Source organism: Mastigoproctus giganteus, chromosome 6 (genome assembly GCF_048544385.1).
Source record: "Mastigoproctus giganteus isolate SK-2022 chromosome 6, ASM4854438v1, whole genome shotgun sequence".
NCBI lineage: Eukaryota > Metazoa > Arthropoda > Arachnida > Uropygi > Thelyphonidae > Mastigoproctus > Mastigoproctus giganteus.
The window spans coordinates 34,929,722-34,949,029 of NC_143580.1; the positions used below are offsets into that span (position 1 = coordinate 34,929,722).

The 19,308-nt window shown below is 38.9% G+C and overlaps 1 protein-coding gene across 2 annotated transcripts in view; it reads right to left on the reverse strand.

Annotated features, from left to right (window-relative positions):
- The window catches only part of LOC150084152 (diacylglycerol kinase delta), a 511,886-nt gene that overhangs the window by 168,019 nt on the left and 324,559 nt on the right, over positions 1 to 19,308 (reverse strand). For both annotated transcript variants that reach the window (XM_090375907.1, XM_090375908.1), the window contains exon 16: positions 10,207 to 10,294. In XM_090375907.1, coding sequence (XP_090232033.1) covers positions 10,207 to 10,294 — 88 coding nt within the window. The remainder of the gene's footprint in view (positions 1 to 10,206; positions 10,295 to 19,308) is intronic.

Genomic DNA, 19,308 nt, shown 5'->3' on the forward strand with positions numbered 1-19,308 from the left:
ATGAAAGCCAGTCATCTGCTGCCAGCCGTAAGAAAATCCTGAGAAATCTCTGGATTTATCTGGCTAAAGCAAAATTAGCCAGATAAATGTCTGAGAAATTACGTTTCAATCATAAATTTGGAGGTATTATTGTTTGCTTCGGGTATTATTCTATTTTGTGTAGTTCCAAATAATTTTTAAAACTAAAAATGAGATATCTCGGGATAATCCATGAAGGGGTTAAAGGCTCTAATATAGTATTAATATAGTATTATTATTTTTTCATTATAAAAACTGTATTTAACATAAAAATTAGTAGCAACAATGTACTGTACATACCTTAAAAAATAAAATTTTGAAACTATCAATTTCAAAATTTGTATAAGACATGTTTACAAGAAAACAAATTTATGGTATAATACTAAAAACCAGACATGTATGTATTTAAACATCTGTATAAATAAATACATACATACATATAAACATCAGTGAGAATCATGACATATGGTCATGATCCTGTAGGCTTTAATTTCTATGAGATTCATAAAGGAGTACATTCACTTTATTAAAAATCACTTTCTTTACAGATTACTGTGCAATGCTGTTAAAAATGTCACTATAATCAAATGATAACATTATAATACATGCTGCAGTGAGGTAGCTTACATTTAGTGTGACCACACACAAATGAAGCTTATATCCCTTCTTAAACTGCATTAGTTTGGTGAACATAAATTGAAAATTTAATGTGTGTCATAAACTAACAAAACTTAATAAGAATTACTTGTATCAACACTCAATTTCTTCTTATGTTCTTTTCAGGTATGGGTAATTATTAAGTGCTTCTCTCAACAAATAAATTGTATACTATATTAACATTAAGCAGAGTCGAGCAGTGGTTCTTTGTGAAAATCATTCAAAATTGAGGAATCCAGAGAGCTGGGTAAAATAACTAATAGTTTCAATGTAATTTTAACGTGAAAATAAAAAAAAAACAGGAACAAATTTCTCCATGCAATTACAGAATACAAAGCTTCCCCTCTAACAGGTAGCCCTCAATTTACATATTTAATACTTTCCTCAAAACCATTTCCTGTAATTTTCATCATGTTCTCAAAGAAACAAATGGGCCGGTCACAATGTTTGAATCTACCATCTTTTCCCAATTTAAATCTGTCCCCTTATCTGCATTGCCCTATATTCATTTATTTATTCTAACAACCTACATATTGTCAACAAACTTAGACATTAAAAAGAAAGAGTATGAATGCCAACAGCACTTAGTTTACTCAATCCATTTAAAGACTTTAGCATTAGCATTAGTAGAGGCATATGATGCAAGAAAACAAGCTTATGCAGCATCAGCCAAAAAAAAAAAAAAAAAAAAAAACCTTCCACTTCACCCCTCTGTTCATTTGAAATATCTGTCCAGCTGAGCCTTAAATTTATTTAGGCTATCAACTTCCACAACAAGGGATGGAAGTCTGTTCCACCAACCAACTACCTGCTGGCTAAAGGCAAATTTCTGCACATCTATCCTACATCCGTCCTTCCTCAATTTGAATTTATGCCCTCTCAGGTGATTATTCTGAGCAAGAGGCAGTATCCCATCAGCATTGAGCATGCTCAAACCATTCAAGGCTTTGTACACCTCTATCAGATCACCTCGCCGGTGCCTAGTCTCCAGACACTGTAATTTACAAAACTTAAGCCTTTCTTCGTAAGAGCAACCCTTCGTTCTGTTCACTAACCTCGTTGCCCTTCTCTGTACTCATTCCAGCAGCTCTACATCCTTCTTGAAATGAGGCCTCCAGACCTATATACATTACTCAAGGTGCAGCCTGACTACTGCCTTATACAAGGGAATGATCACGTCCTATCCCTGCTAGAAAAATTCCTGTATATCACTTTCAAGACACCATGAGCTACTCTTGCAGCCTGTCTGCACTGCTCAGAAAATGTCATATCTGCCTGCACAAGTACCCCCAGGTCCTTTTAATTCTCTACCACTGTCAGTGTAGTAACACAGAGTTGATACACTGTTCTGGGGTTACTGTTTTCCATATGTAGTACTATACATTTGTCAATATTAAACTTCATTTGCCACCTCTCAGCCCATCGGCTCAACCTTTCCATATCCTGCTGCAGCAGCATAGCATCAGTAGTGTCCTTAACAACCCTGCCAACCTTTGTATCATCTGCAAACTTGGACATTAAGTTTGATATACCATCATCAATATCATTTATAAATACAGAAAACAACAATGGACCCAACACTGAACCCAGAGGGACTCCAATAATAACATTAGTCCACAATGAGCAGTGTCCATTGATTACCACTCTCTGTCTTCTCCCACTCAACCATCCCTTTATCCATAGCAGCAATTCGCCTCCAATGCCACATTGCTCCAATTTGTTCAGCAGTCTTCCATGTGCAACAGTATCAAAAGCCTTTTTCTAAAATCCAAATATATAATGCCAAAGTTATTCCCTACATCCAGTTCTTTTGTGACTGCATCATAGTATCCAATCAAATTGGTCAGGCAAGACTTTCCCTTAACAAAACCATGCTGTGTCTGAGCTATAACTGAATTCTTATCAAGATGATCCTGCAGTGCTTCTTTAACCAGTGCTTCCATTAATTTTCCTGGAACAGAAGTTTAACTCACAGGTCTATAATTACTAGTGTCAGCCTTTGTGAATTGGGGTTACATTTGCACATCTCCAGTCTGTGGGTACCTCCCCTGAGTCCAAGGAATCTCATAATTATGGCTAACGGATTGCTTACTTCCTTTGCTGCCTCCTTTAATATAACTGGATAGATCCCATCCACCCCAGGTGCCTTTCTTGTATTTATCTTCAACAATTTCTCCTCACTTTACTCTCACTTATTTCAAGATCAACTAGCTCACTGCCAGTGTTTACTTCATCTATGGCATTCCCCTTCCTGAATAACTCTTCATGTGTGAATGTAGATGCAAAATATTGATTTAGTTTCTTAGCTACCTGAGCAGGATCATGAACAGTTGAACCATCGATATCAAGTGGACCAATCTGATTCATCCCCTTCCTTCTAGAGTTTACATAAGTAAAGAACTCCTTGCTGTTTTTCTTTGCATCTCTTGCCAAAGATTTCTCGTAATCTGCCTTCGCCTGCCTAACCTTCTTTGTAACTGGGTTACAGATCAACTTATATCTATCATAGGCTTCTGTGTCACCCATTAATTTATATGTATCCCATGCATTTTTCTTCTCTGGCATATGTCTCATTAGTTCATCTGACATTCATTTAGGCCTAAACCTTGAACAATATTTCTTAGTTGGTATGTAAAGCCTAGTAGCTTCCGAGATAAGTTCTTTGAATGCTTCCCATTTTGAATTTGTTGTTGGTAACATCATCAGTTGGTCCCATTATATAGAATTTAAATACTGTCTCAGACCATCGTAGTCACCTTTACAAAAGCAAAAACCCTTCCCTTTACCCCTGATGGTAGTTACCTCTTTGAGTAAATCCCACTTCAGCCCACTGCAATCACTGCCACCTAGTGGTTCCTTTATCTGCAGATTCTTAATGCATGAAGAATCACTATTGATAATCAGATCAAGAGTATTACTCCCTCTAGTTGCCTCCTGAACACGCTGATATAGAAAACAATCATCCAATAAATCCACAAAAGCCTTGCTAGTGTGTGAGTGACCAACCCACAAATTCCAATCAATATCTGGGAAATTAAAAGCCCCCGTTATAAGACTCTCTGATTTACTGGCCCACTCTATTTCCCTGTACAGTTTCTTATTATACTAATCAGAGTCATTAGGCCTATATCACATTCCTACTCTCAACTTTGATCTCCCAATGCTTATGTCACACCAAACTGACTCGACACTGCACTGTCCAGCGATGTCGACTGGCTTCACTTCCTTGGATTTTATGTGTTTCTTAACTAGTAGCATAACCCCTCCTCCCTTCCTATCCTGTCTATCCTTTCTGTAGACGTTGTACTCCCCAAATTCCAGTTCGGCATTACTTATATCTGTGTGACACCACATCTCTTATATCTGTGTGACACCACATCTTCAAATAAAACTGATTAATTAATCTGATTAAATACATCAATCAGATCTGCAAGCTTTACAGAACTTAAGTCTTTTTTGGTAAGAGAACACTATTCTGCCTCTGACTAATCATTTTACTTTTCTCTGCATCTGTTCTGACAGATCCACATTGTTCCTAAAATGAGGCTCATAGCTTTATATGCAGTACTCATAATGTGGCCAAATGATTGTCTCATGCAACAGGATAAATACCTTCCTGATGAACTGTCCTAGCAGTACAACAACACTTCTCAGGGAAATTCATGGTGGACTATGATTACCCCAATCTTTTTCATTCTCCACTACCTCAAGTGTGATACACTCAACTGGTATGTACTTTAAGATTATTGCTGCATGCACTATCTTGCATTTTCAATTTCCACTTTTTGGCCCATCTACTTAATTTATCCAGTTCTTGCTGGAACGGCATACCCTCATTACCATCATTTATCCTAACAACCTACATATTGTCAACAAACTTAGACATTAAATCTGAGATGCCATCCTCAATATCATTAATAAATATTGAAAACAGTAAGGGGCCCAACAACAAACCCTAAGGGTCTTCACTAGTAATATTAGTCCATGAGGAGTTGTGGCCATTAATAACCACTCTTTGTCTCCTGCAACTCAACCATCCCTTTAACCACAGCAGTAACTTGTCCCTATTGCCATACTGCTCCAATCTGTATGGCAGTTTTTTTTTTTGGAAAAATATCAAAACCTTTACTGAAATCTAAGTATATGATGTCAAAAATTATTTTTTTTGCACCTTTGTTGACTACCTCATAGTATCTAATTGGATTGATCAAACAAGAACTCCCCCTTAAACAATTCTATTGGCATTCCTGCCAAGATGGCCCCTACATTATTTCTTTAACCTGACTATTATTTGTTCTAATTGAAAAATTAACTTAACAGGGTTTTTTTTTTTTTTTTTTTTTTTTTTACACAGCCAATTATAGATTAGCAAATTTGCAATAGCGGCATCGTTTAAGTTACATCTCATATTGTGAATACCTTCACGATGAGTTGCCACGACATTGCACTACTTCAAATAAGTAATGCTTCACCCGAAGGAGAAGACTTCTCTATACACTGGACCAAATTTTCAACTTTGAAAATTTGGTCCAGTGTATAGCCCTCTTCCTCAATTAGTTTTTTTAGTATCAGCGGAAATGACTTTGCTGCTGCTTCATCTGCACTTGCACCTTCACCTGATAATTTCACATTATGGAAAGCGTGACTTTTTCTGAAATTATTGAACCAGCCACTACTGGCAGTAAAGGGAGGCACTTCTTGAGGGGTTTCAGCTTTATTTCTGAAGTCTTCAAATATTGCCAATGCCTTCGCTTTTATCGTAAGCAAACTTGTTCCTGATCTCTTCTTTGTTTGATCTTCTATACAAACAGATAAAAGACATTCCATCTCTTTCAATTCTTTGTCTTGATCTAACTGATTTTGTTACACCTTGTGTTGTTCCTGCTATGAAAGTTGCTTTTATTTTTTCTGCATTCTTTCTAATTGTTCTCAGCGTTCCCTCATTTAGACCTGTAGCATGCACAATATCACATGTTCTTTCATTCCAGTCAAAACTAGGTGGTAGATGATTCTCATCAACCGGTGCAATATACCACCACTCTGTTTATTGGAGGCTTGAAGTGGTGGAACCCATGTTTAGTCTCTAGAGTTAAGTTCCGGTCAACCCTTCCCTATCTCTTCCATCATGCAGTACGATTGATGACTTTTGAGGTTATGATGAACATCCTGGCGAGATCCAATATTCCTTACATTTCGAGGGTACAGCTCTAAAACTGTGTTTGCAGACCGGCCGCTGGTTAGCACACCGGACCGAACCTATTGGTAGGAGGCTTCCGGATCAGCTAGTGTATAATCTTGCTACCTCTACTCTCCCAGATAGTGACTGGAGGGAGTCCGAGTAGTGTTTATGTGGGGAGCATTGTCGAGGCCACGTTATGTCAAGGATCTGGGTATATTCTTACCATGTGTAAGCCATATCCAAAAATTTCATTACTTCATACAGCATGTCCCACCCACTTTTTCTTACTATTGAATACACCATGAATTGTCAAACTAATAGCAAGCTTATCTGCGAAAAGATCTAAACCTCCCAAGCACTTCCTAATTCATTTCACAAATATACGTGGTCTCAATTCTAATCTCAACGATGTCCATTCCAACTTGCAGTCTGCCAAACCCCATGTACTTTTTCTGACAGAATCTGTTATCGGTTGATTCAACTACTGCTCATCTCAGATGCCCAAGTTATTTGCTGTATGATTCCTTTCGCCTCAAAGGTGGTACTTGTGCATATGTCAGTTCTGATATTCCCTGTCAGAGACTTGGCAATTTGGAATCTCCTCTCTTTGATCTTCTCTGGCTTAAAATCTCTCTACCTCATTGTGTCAAATTCTGTTGTCTCTACCGTTCTCCCAACTCCACTAATCACTTGGAGCTCTTTGACTTCCTCTCTTTGCAACTTGACTTTCTCCAGTCCAACTTTCCTAACAGTGAGGTAATTTTCCTTGGTGATTTTAACGTTCACAACTCCAGCTGGCTTCCGTTTTCTAGTCACACCGACCCAGCTGGTTGAGATGCTGAGGCTTTTGCAATTACTAATGACCTTGCACAGATTGTTCATTTATATACAAGAATACCGGACAATCCTAATCATACAGCCAACACGCTTGATCTTTTTCTCACAAACAACCCTTCTAAGTACACGGTCGAAGTGAGAGGTCCTTTAGGCACTTCAAATCACAACTTGGTAATTATCTCTTCTCCAATGGAGCCTTTATCTCATGGCTATTCCCAACCTCGTGTTGTTTGGCATTAAAAGAATGCAAAATGGGATGACCTGCAAGATTTCTTTTCTTCTTTTCCTTGGTCGGATTACTGTTTCAAAACTTCTGATGTCAGTGTCTGCTCAGATCGTGTCAGCGAAATATTCTTGCAGGAATGGAATCCTTTATCCCACACTCCACTTTAAAATCTCGTCCTTTATCTAAACCTTGGTTTTACAATAAATGTGCTAAGGCTGTTCAAGAGAAGAATGTTGCATATCGTAATTGGCTTGTTTCTAATACTTCAGTTTCATTTTCTGCCTGCACCAAAGCTCACAACAATTGTAAAGCAGTTATTAATCAGTCCAAACTAGAGTTTGAACAGGCTAAGAGTAGAAAACTTGCTTCTTGCCCTAATGGTAGCCGAACATTCTGGTCTCTTGCCAAAACTATTGGCCACAACATTTGCCCATCTCTGCTCCCACCTCTGTCCAAACCAGATGGTTCTGTTGTCACTTCAGCCAAGGATAAAGCTGGCCTGCTAGCATTACATTTTTCTTCCAACTCAAGTACTAATGATCTTGGTAAAACACCTCCCACCATTCCCAACATGCTCCATTCAATGCCTCCTGTGGTCTTCCGTCAAAAGGATGTCAGAAGGATTTTGACGAATCTTGATGCTAAGAAAGCTCCAGGTCCCAATGGTATTTCTCCACTTGTTCTCAAAACCTGTACTCCTGAACTTACCCCTATTATTTGCCACCTTTTTTCACTTTCTTATTCCAAAGGTGTTTTTCCTTCTGCTTGGAAATTTGCTCATATCCAGCCAGTTCCTAAAAAGGGTGACAAATCCCTCCCATCCAATTATTGTCCCATTGCAATTACTTCTACTCTTTCTAAAGTAATGGAGAAATCAATTAACCGCCAACTCTTAAACTACCTAGAAACCTTCCGTCTGATCGATGATCGCCAGAATGGATTCTGTCAGTGTCGATCCACTGGTGATATTCTGGCTTATGTTACCCATTTATGGACTAATTCAATGGAAAGGTTCGGTGAGACACAAGTATTGCTCTTGACATCTCAAAGGCTTTTGATCGTATTTGGCATAAAGGTCTTCTAAACAAGCTTCCATCTTATGGTTTGCCAACTGTTTTTAGTAATTGGTTATCCAGTTTTCTCTCTGATCGCTCACTGAGGGTGATGGTAGATGGCTCTCTGTCTTCTAACTTCTCCACTAATGCCGGTGTCCCACAAGGTTCAGTTCTTTCCCCCCACTCTTTTCCTCTTGTATATTAATGACCTTCTTCCATTGACTGGAAATCCTATCCATAGTTTTGCTGATGATAGCACATTGCATTCTACTTTCCATTTTGAGAAACCTTACCCTGCTCAATCAGCTTCAACTTCTCGAAAATCTGCTACCAATTCCTTAAATGCCGATCTTCAGGTAATTCTCCAGTGGGGCAAAGACAACTTAGTTGATTTAAACCCTTCTAAAACTCAGTCTTGTCTTATATCTCACAAAAAGGATTCTTTTGCTCCTATGCTTATCTTTAGTGACACTCCGATTTCTAGGCAAAATGATATATCTCTTTTGGGGATTACCCTGACTTCTAATCTCTCTTGGCACAAGCACATTACAAATATTGCTTCCTCTGCATCTAAAAAACTTGGTTTTCTCTTTCGCTCTTGGCATTACTTTTCTTCCAAACAACTGCTCACTCTGTATAAATCGCAAATCCGCCCTGCCATGGAATATTGTTCCCACATCTGGGGTGGTGCCCCCAAAACCTCTCTCAGGCTTCTTGATTCCATTCAGAAGAGGGCAGTTAGGTTAATTAATGATTCATCCCTAACAGTCTCTCTCCACTCGCTGTCTCATAGATGTACTGTTTCTGCTGCATGCCTCTTCTACAGATACTTCCATGGGCACTGTTCTTCTGAATTGGCTTCTATAATTCCTGCTCTCTCTCTCTCTCTCTTTCAAAACAGTCCGAACACGTGCTGCCACCAGCCAACATCCATTTACTGTCCAACTTCACACTCACAGAACCAACTTTTCATCTTCCTCGTTTATTCATTCAACTGCCGTTTTCTGGAACAACCTTCCTTCATATGTATTTCCTGAAAATTACAGTCTACAGAAGTTCAAATCCAATGTCAACAAATATCTTCTTTCGTCTTCTGAACCTCCAACCCAAGCTTGTTACTAAGTACTATAGGTTCTAATACCTCTCATGTTTGGGGTTTACATAAAAAAAAAAAAAAAAAAAGTTTCACAATTTCATATTTTTCTTCTATCGATATTGCTTTTATTTTTCTCTCTGAAGTATTTTCACCAGAACGCTTCCTTTTCACACTTTTTTCAAGTATTTTACTTATTTTTTTGAGAATAGAGCACCATTATAAAATGAACAAAAATGAGGAGGTGAACTTGATATACATAAACGCACAGCGAACTAGTAGCAACTGAATAAACTATGCAGCGCCCATGTAGAAACTGAATAAACAATGCAGTAAAGGCGGAAAAACACTATTCTCACATATTACATGCTTATGTTTTACTAAAGCACATTTCTGGAGGTCACTACCATAAAACAATAAAAACAATTGGCAGTTTCGGGTTTATTGGTGGTTCCTGTTAGTGGAGTCTGTTATAAACAGGTAGTAAAAGTCGATCTAATTACATTTGCGATAATACTGATAGCTGGAATTCTGTGGATTTTTACGTTATTATGTTAAATATGTTTCCCCTTCCACGAAATCATAAAAACAAATAAATTTTCAGTATTTTCTCTTCATTCCTACTATGTTGTGTTCAGTTGGGGTGATTCCGCCGCGTTCGACTACCATTTCTTGTAAACACAAAGGCAAACTGTGCATAAGCGAATTACATTCGTGTTATATGCGACATTGTTCCCCTATTTATAAATCATGTATGATCGAATACATGTAGTGTAAACATGTGTTATACAAGGACTGACTGTAGTTAGCCTCAGATAAGTAATGCTGTTTGCAAAATTTTACTCTATAATTAATATACTGCAGAAGAGTTTGTTTTTCCTCTTAGTGGCACAGAAGATTTTTATCTTTCCCAATTTTCAGTCTTAAATTAGTGGTCCTTTGATATACAGTGTTTTTATATATATATATATATGAGGATGATAATGATCATGCCTATAGTATACCCAAAATCACAGTATAAAGAGAAGCAGTATGTCAGGGTTGCACTGTAATATTTTCTCTAAATAACTATAAAAAAAAAAAAAAAAAAAAACCAACAAAATTGCAGAAATATGGCATGCTATGATGTTCAGCACATTACCCCTTTCTGTGTGTTCTATAATCTGCCTTACAGCTTTCTTTAAACTGTTGGCTCTTGACATGAGAGCCTCTCGCTGAATAAACATGGTCTGAAAGTAAAAAAATAATAATAATAACAATCACCTTATTAAAACTTTGCAATCATAATATAAAAATTTTAATAAAAGTACAAAGATGTAATTGCTCCCAGTTTATAAGTTGAATTCACAACCCATAAATTTGATAATTTTTCCAGGTTACACTGGTAGGCAAAAAAAAAAAAAAAAAAAAAAAAAAGGGGAAAAAAGAGAAAAAAATAATTTTTTTTCCGCTCCCTATTAAAATTCAGGGTGATTCTATTAAATCTGATGCTGCCGAATTTAATGTGGCAACCATACTGCTGTAACACCCACCAATTTTAAGGGAGAAGGGATTAAAATCAAAAACTAAGTTTCTAGTAAAAAAGATTTCATATATTTTAAGAAAATTACATACAATACTAAATATTCAACAATGGATCTATTAACTTAATTCTATTTACAAACATGTTTATCTGATAACAAAAAACACTTATTTTGTCATATTTTGCCTTTTATAATTGTCCACTGGTGTCTCCCATAGGCAATCCCAATAGAGTACAAATGACTGCCAACACATTTGGACTCTATTTTCCCTGATATCTTTTTTCCATTTGAGAAATGTCTTGGTGAAACCTTTTACCATGTTCATCAGACTTCTCCCAAGTTTTCAGGAAAAAAGTCTAAATGGCAATGTTAGAAATAAAGCTTTACCAACATGTTACATCCAAACTCTGTGTGCTAAAATCAGCTCATCCACAATTTCACTGTAATTTTGTGATTTCTCATTGCCTAAAGTTCTGGCAGACGTTTTCGAATGCCTTCCAGGCTGTTATTTCTGCAGCATTTAATTTTTTTAGCAAATTCCTCATCTTGGAATAGCAGTTTGATCTGAGGACCCATAAAAATTCCCTCTTCCATCTTGGCCTCACTAATTTTAAGAAACTTTCCTCAAACAGGAAAATCCTTTTTTGTCCATCGCTTTCACAAATATTTTTATCAAACCTAGATTTGCAATGAAGGTTAAATAGATTTTTGCCTTATCCACCAAAGAAGGATGTGCTATATTTTTCTGGATGAATCTCTATTTTTCTGTAGTTTCTGAATGGTCAGTCATTTTTTAACTCTGTAGTGGCAGTCCGCAGTCCTTTGATCAGTTGTCTCACTTGCATAAAAAGCAGTAGTATTTAGCGTTTATACTATTTAGCGTTTATACTATTTAGTATTTAGCGTTTTACCACCTTGCAAACCCAGTCAGCAAAGTTACCATTTTTAGGTCAGCATAGATATTCCATTTGTATTCTTGATAGCATATATTTTTGCAAAAGAACCTGTAGGTTCTCGTAAGTTTCCTATATCATGGGCCAATGATACTTATGGATACTTATTTCCATGATGGAGTAAAACTGCTTTCAAACTGACCTTGGATGAATCAATGAAAATCCTCCACTTTTTTTTTTTTTTTTTTTTTTATGAGAACCCCAAACACGAGAGGTATTAGAACCTATAGTACTTAGTACCGTGCTTGAGTTGGAGGTTGAAAAGACGAAAGAAGATATTTATTGACATTGGACTTGAACTTCTGTAGATTGTAATTTTCAGGAAATACGTATGAAGGAAGGTTGTTCCAGAAAACGGCAGTTGAATGAATAAATGAGGAAGATGAAAAGTTGGTTCTGTGGGTTTGAAGCTGGACAGTAAATGGATGTTGGCTGGTGGCGGCACGTGTTTGGACTGTTTTGAAAGAGAGAGAGCGGGAATTATAGAAGCCAATTCAGAAGAACAGTGCCCATGGAAGTATCTGTAGAAGAGGCATGCAGCAGAAACAGTACGTCTATGAGAAAGCGAGTGGAGAGACTCTGTTAGAGATGAATCATTAATTAACCTAACTGCCCTCTTCTGAATGGAATCAAGAAGCCTGAGAGAGGTTTTGGGGGCACCACCCCAGATGTGGGAACAATATTCCATGGCAGGGCGGATTTGCGATTTATACAGAGTGAGCAGCTGTTTGGAAGAAAAGTAACGCCGAGAGCGAAAGAGAAAACCAAGTTTTTTAGATGCAGAGGAAGCAATATTTGTAATGTGCTTGTGCCAAGAGAGATTAGAAGTCAGGGTAATCCCCAAAAGAGATATATCATTTTGCCTAGAAATCAGAGTGTCACTAAAGATAAGCATAGGAGCAGAAGAATCCTTTTTGCGAGATATAAGACAAGACAGTTTTAGAAGGGTTGAAATCAACTAAGTTGCTTTGCCCCACTGGAGAATTACCTGAAGATCGGTATTTAAGGAATTGGCAGCAGATTTTCGAGAGCTTGAAGCTGATTGAGCAGGACAAGGTTTCTCAAAATGGAAAGTTGAATGCAATGTACTATCATCGGCAAAACTATGAATAGGATTTCCAGTCAATGGAAGAAGGTCATTGATATATACAAGAGGAAAAGAGTGGGGGAAAGAACTGAACCTTGGGGGACACCGGCATTAGTGGAGAAGTTAGAAGACAGAGAGCCATCTACCATCACCCTCAGTGAGCGATCAGAGAGAAAACTGGATAACCAATTACTAAAAACAGTTGGCAAACCATAAGATGGAAGCTTGTTTAGAAGACCTTTATGCCAAACACGATCAAAAGCTTTTGAGATGTCAAGAGCAACTACTTGTGTTTCACCGAACCTTTCCATTGAATTAGTCCATAAATGGAAAGCCAGAATATCATAACATAAGCCAGAATATCACCAGTGGATCGACACTGACGGAATCCATACTGGCGATCGTTGATCAGACGGAAGGTTTCTAGGTAGTTTAAGAGTTGCCGGTTAATAGATTTCTTCATTACTTTAGAAAGAGTAGAAGTAATTGCAATGGGACGATAATTGGATGGGAGGGATTTGTCACCCTTTTTAGGAACTGGCTGGATATGAGCAAATTTCCAAGCAGAAGGAAAAACACCTTTGGAACAAGAAAGTGAAAAAAGGCGGCAAAGAATAGGAGTAAGTTCAGTAGCACAGGTTTTGAGAACAAGTGGAGAAATACCATCAGGACCTGGAGCTTTCTTAGCATCAAGATTCATCAAAATCCTTCTGATATCCTTTTGACGGAAGACCACAGAAGGCATTGAATGGAGCATGTTAGGAATGGTGGGAGGTGTTTTACCAAGATCATTAATACATGAGCTGGAAGAAAAATGGGATGCTAGCAGGTCAGCTTTATCCTTGGCTGAAGTGACAACAGAACCATCTGGTTTGGACAGAGGTGGGAGCAGAGATGGGCAAAAGTTTCGCCCAATAGCTTTGGCAAGAGACCAGAATGCTCGGCTACCATTAGGGCAAGAAGCAAGTTTTCTACTCTTAGCCTGTTCAAACTCTAGTTTGGACTGATTAATAACTGCTTTACAATTGTTGCGAGCTTTGGTGTAGGCAGAAAATGAAACTGAAGAATTAGAAACAAGCCAGTTACAATATGCAACATTCTTCTCTTGGACAGCCTTAGCACATTTGTTGGAGAACCAAGGTTTAGATAAAGGACGAGATTTTAAAGTGGAGTGTGGGATAAAGGATTCCATTCCTGCAAGAATAATTTCACTGACACGATCTGAGCAAACGTTGACATCAGAAGTTTTGAAACAGTAATCAGACCAAGGAAAAGAAGAAAAGAAGTCTCGCAAGTCATCCCATTTTGCATTCTTGTAATGCCATACAATACGAGGTTTGGAATAGCCATGAGATAAAGGTTCCATTGGAGAAGAGACAATCACCAAGTTGTGATCTGAAGTGCCTAAAGGACCTCTCACTTCGACCTTGTATTTAGAAGGGTTGTTTGTGAGAAAAAGATCAAGTGTATTGGCTGTATGATTAGGATTGTCCGGTATTCTTGTAGGTAAATGAACAATCTGTGCTAGGTCATTAGTAATTGCAAAAGCCTCAGCATCTCGACCTGCTGGGTCGGTGTAACTAGGAAACGGAAGCCAGCTGGAGTTGTGAATGTTAAAATCACCAAGGAAAATTACCTCACTGTTAGGAAAGTTGGACTGGAGAAAGTCAAGTTGCAAAGAGAGGAAGTCAAAGAGCTCCAAGTGATTAGTGGAGTTGGGAGAACGGTAGAGACAACAGAATTTGACACAATGAGGTAGAGAGATTTTAAGCCAGAGAAGATCAAAGAGAGGAGATTCCAAATTGCCAAGGCTCTGACAGGGAATATCAGAACGGACATATGCACAAGTACCACCTTTGAGACGAAAGGAATCATACAGCAAATAATTTGGATATCTGTGATGAGCAGTAGTTGAATCAACTGATAACTGAGATTCAGTCAGAAAAAGTACATGGGGTTTGGAAGACTGCAAGTGGAAATGGACATCGTTGAGATTGGAATTGAGATCACGTATATTTGTGAAATGAATTAGGAAGTGCTTGGGAGGTTTAGATCTTTTCGCAGATAAGCTTGCTCTATTATTTTGACAATTCATGGTGTATTCAATAGTAAGAAAAAGTGGGTGGGACATAATATCCTGAAAGAGGCCTCTGAGGTCGGGAAAACTCATGTCTAAGAATATATAAATTCATACACCGACCATTGAATAAAATTTAAAATTTAATATGACTACAATCTTTACAAAAAAAAAAAAAAAATATTTACAATAAACTATTACGGAATGCTAAAAACTGTAATAAAAAAGATCATTTACAATAAAATTTGCTAAAATATAAAACATTAAAAGCGCTAAAAATCTGAAGCTTTCGGGAGCGTCAGCTCCCTTCTTCAACAGTGATATAACTTCCTGCAATATCTCCTTAAGTAGCAGGCTCACGGTACCTCCACACGTGGTATTTCTCCACGTGGTTCAATCGGCACATGGTCAGAACTGGAAGCGGAAATGTCTCGGGAATGTGGCAAAGTAAATCGTTCATCCGACCTTAATATAATTGTTTCAAAGATAGGATTAACACGTATACCTCTATCTCTGTTTATTGTATTCCTACTGGATGAACTAATCCGTAAACCCTCGAGCCATTTACACTCCCAGTATCCATGTGCACGATCCAAAATAATAGCGTCCTTCGGGGAGATTTGATGCTGCTTCTCCCAAAAATGTTCGGCCACAGCAGACTTGTTGTATTCAGCGGTTCTTATGGCATTTAAATGTTCCCCCAGACGATCCCTGAGCCGTCGTTTTGTTTCCCCCACATAACACTCCCCACAATCCGGGCATTCTATTCTATAAACCACTCCACTACTAAGATCTTTTGGTACGCGGTCTTTGACCTGAGACACAGCTGTGCACAGCCTCCGCCCAGGAAGCTGTACACAGCGTGTCCCATAACCCCGTAAAATTCTTGCTAGATGTTCAGTAAGGCCCGGATAGTAGGGGATGTATGCGGTGGCTACCGGAACGAACGACTCCCTACGTTCGGACACTCCTCTACTATATCTATCCAGGATCCTCTGGGGGTATCCGCACTTTCTAAGTTCTGCCGTGACACGATTAATTTCTTTTTCTTTATCCTCAGAAGTGGTACAGTGTGATCTTACTCTGTCAAATAAAGCTTTTGCAACACTATTCTTATATTGTCCAGCTTGTGCTGAATTGAAATGGGTGTATTGACCTCTACACATGGGTTTTTTAAAAACTGACGTCTTAAGTCTAAAACCCACCCTGGAGATCAATACATCCAAAAATGACAGTGTACCACCCGTTTCCACCTCTGAGGTAAATTGTATAAATTGGGAGAAGCTATTAAGCCAACAAACGGCATCATCCTCCCTCCCCTTCTGGACCAGGGCAAAGGTATCATCAACATATCTTCTCCAATTCCTAATAGGAAACGAACACCCACTAAAAACCCTACTTTCCAACTCCTCCATGGCCAGATTGTCCACGGTGGCACTAATGGGTGAACCCATGGCAGTACCGCGAACCTGCTTATACATAGTTCCTTGAAACAACATGGTAGTACTAGCTAGACATAATTCTACCCCGGTGCAAATGTCTTCCACACCGAGAAGTGATCTATTACCAAGGGAGGCATCCCTGGTCAATGCCATTTTTACACAATATACTGCATGACTAATAGGAATACATGTAAATAAAGATATAACGTCAAAAGAGATCATGCTCTCATCATCATTTATAGTCAAATTCCCCACAAAATTCACAAACTCTCTACTGTCTTTAACAACATATTCGGACTGCCCCACTATGGGTGCAATTAATTTAGCCAAGTACCCTGATAGCGCATAGGAAGGACTCCCTATAAATGAAACTATAGGTCTCAAGGGCACTTCTGCCTTATGAATTTTTGGCAGTCCGTAGAATCGCGGGAGTTGACTACCTGTAGTGTGTAATGACCAGTAAGTCTCCTTGGAAATCTTCTCCGTGTTCAACCAGGATTGTATCAGTTTATTGACTCGCCGTTCCAGCCCCACCAACGGGTTCCTCTGGATCACCTTATAAGTGTTATTATCTTGCAGAAGATCCAATGCCTTCTTATTATAATCTTCTGTATTCAGGACCACCGTTGATCTCCCTTTATCTGCTGGTAAAAACAACTATTCCTTTGTCTCTTCTCAATTCCTCTAGAGCTCTCTTTTGACTAAGGCTGAGATTCGGGGGTGCCTTCCTCACCTGACTCAACACTGCAGCTGACTTCACCCGGATTTCATTAGCTAAAGGCTCAGGAAACTTATTAATGGCCCGTTCAATACCCATTGCTATCTCCGCAATGGGGGGTTTCGAAGACACCAGAGTGAACTTGGGGCCTAAACTAAGGACTGTCTCCTGTTCTTTTGTGAGCTGTCTATTACTCACGGGCCATTAATAAGTTTCCTGAGCCTTTAGCTAATGAAATCCGGGTGAAGTCAGCTGCAGTGTTGAGTCAGGTGAGGAAGGACCCCCGAATCTCAGCCTTAGTCAAAAGAGAGCTCTAGAGGAATTGAGAAGAGACAAAGGAATAGTTGTTTTACCAGCAGATAAAGGGAGATCAACGGTGGTCCTGAATACAGAAGATTATAATAAGAAGGCATTGGATCTTCTGCAAGATAATAACACTTATAAGGTGATCCAGAGGAACCCGTTGGTGGGGCTGGAACGGCGAGTCAATAAACTGATACAATCCTGGTTGAACACGGAGAAGATTTCCAAGGAGACTTACTGGTCATTACACACTACAGGTAGTCAACTCCCGCGATTCTACGGACTGCCAAAAATTCATAAGGCAGAAGTGCCCTTGAGACCTATAGTTTCATTTATAGGGAGTCCTTCCTATGCGCTATCAGGGTACTTGGCTAAATTAATTGCACCCATAGTGGGGCAGTCCGAATATGTTGTTAAAGACAGTAGAGAGTTTGTGAATTTTGTGGGGAATTTGACTATAAATGATGATGAGAGCATGATCTCTTTTGACGTTATATCTTTATTTACATGTATTCCTATTAGTCATGCAGTATATTGTGTAAAAATGGCATTGACCAGGGATGCCTCCCTTGGTAATAGATCACTTCTCGGTGTGGAAGACATTTGCACCGGGGTAGAATTATGTCTAGCTAGTACTACCATGTTGTTTCAAGGAACTATGTATAAGCAGGTTCGCGGTACTGCCATGGGTTCACCCATTAGTGCCACCGTGGACAATCTGGCCATGGAGGAGTTGGAAAGTAGGGTTTTTAGTGGGTGTTCGTTTCCTATTAGGAATTGGAGAAGATATGTTGATGATACCTTTGCCCTGGTCCAGAAGGGGAGGGAGGATGATGCCGTTTGTTGGCTTAATAGCTTCTCCCAATTTATACAATTTACCTCAGAGGTGGAAACGGGTGGTACACTGTCATTTTTGGATGTATTGATCTCCAGGGTGGGTTTTAGACTTAAGACGTCAGTTTTTAAAAAACCCATGTGTAGAGGTCAATACACCCATTTCAATTCAGCACAAGCTGGACAATATAAGAATAGTGTTGCAAAAGCTTTATTTGACAGAGTAAGATCACACTGTACCACTTCTGAGGATAAAGAAAAAGAAATTAATCGTGTCACGGCAGAACTTAGAAAGTGCGGATACCCCCAGAGGATCCTGGATAGATATAGTAGAGGAGTGTCCGAACGTAGGGAGTCGTTCGTTCCGGTAGCCACCGCATACATTCCCTACTATCCGGGCCTTACTGAACATCTAGCAAGAATTTTACGGGGTTATGGGACACGCTGTGTACAGCTTCCTGGGCGGAGGCTGTGCACAGCTGTGTCTCAGGTCAAAGACCGCGTACCAAAAGATCTTAGTAGTGGAGTGGTTTATAGAATAGAATGCCCGGATTGTGGGGAGTGTTATGTGGGGGAAACAAAACGACGGCTCAGGGATCGTCTGGGGGAACATTTAAATGCCATAAGAACCGCTGAATACAACAAGTCTGCTGTGGCCGAACATTTTTGGGAGAAGCAGCATCAAATCTCCCCGGAGGACGCTATTATTTTGGATCGTGCACATGGATACTGGGAGCGTAAATGGCTCGAGGGTTTACGGATTAGTTCATCCAGTAGGAATACAATAAACAGAGATAGAGGTATACGTGTTAATCCTATCTTTGAAACAATTATATTAAGGTCGGATGAACGATTTACTTTGCCACGTTCCCGAGACATTTCAGCTTCCAGTTCTGACCATGTGCCGATTGAACCACGTGGAGAAATACCACGTGTGGAGGTAGCGTGAGCCTGCTACTTAAGGAGATGTTGCAGGAAGTTATATCACTGTTGAAGAAGGGAGCTGATGCTCCCGAAAGCTTCAGATTTTTAGCGCTTTTAATGTTTTATATTTTAGCAAATTTTATTGTAAATGATCTTTTTTATTACAGTTTTTAGCATTCCGTAATAGTTTATTGTAAATATTTTTTTTTTTTTTTGTAAAGATTGTAGTCATATTAAATTTTAAATTTTATTCAATGGTCGGTGTATGAATTTATATATTCTTAGACATGGGTGGGACATGCTGTATGAAGTAATGAAATTTTTGGATATGGCGTACATGTGGTAAGAATATACCCAGATCCTTGACATAACGTGGCCTCGA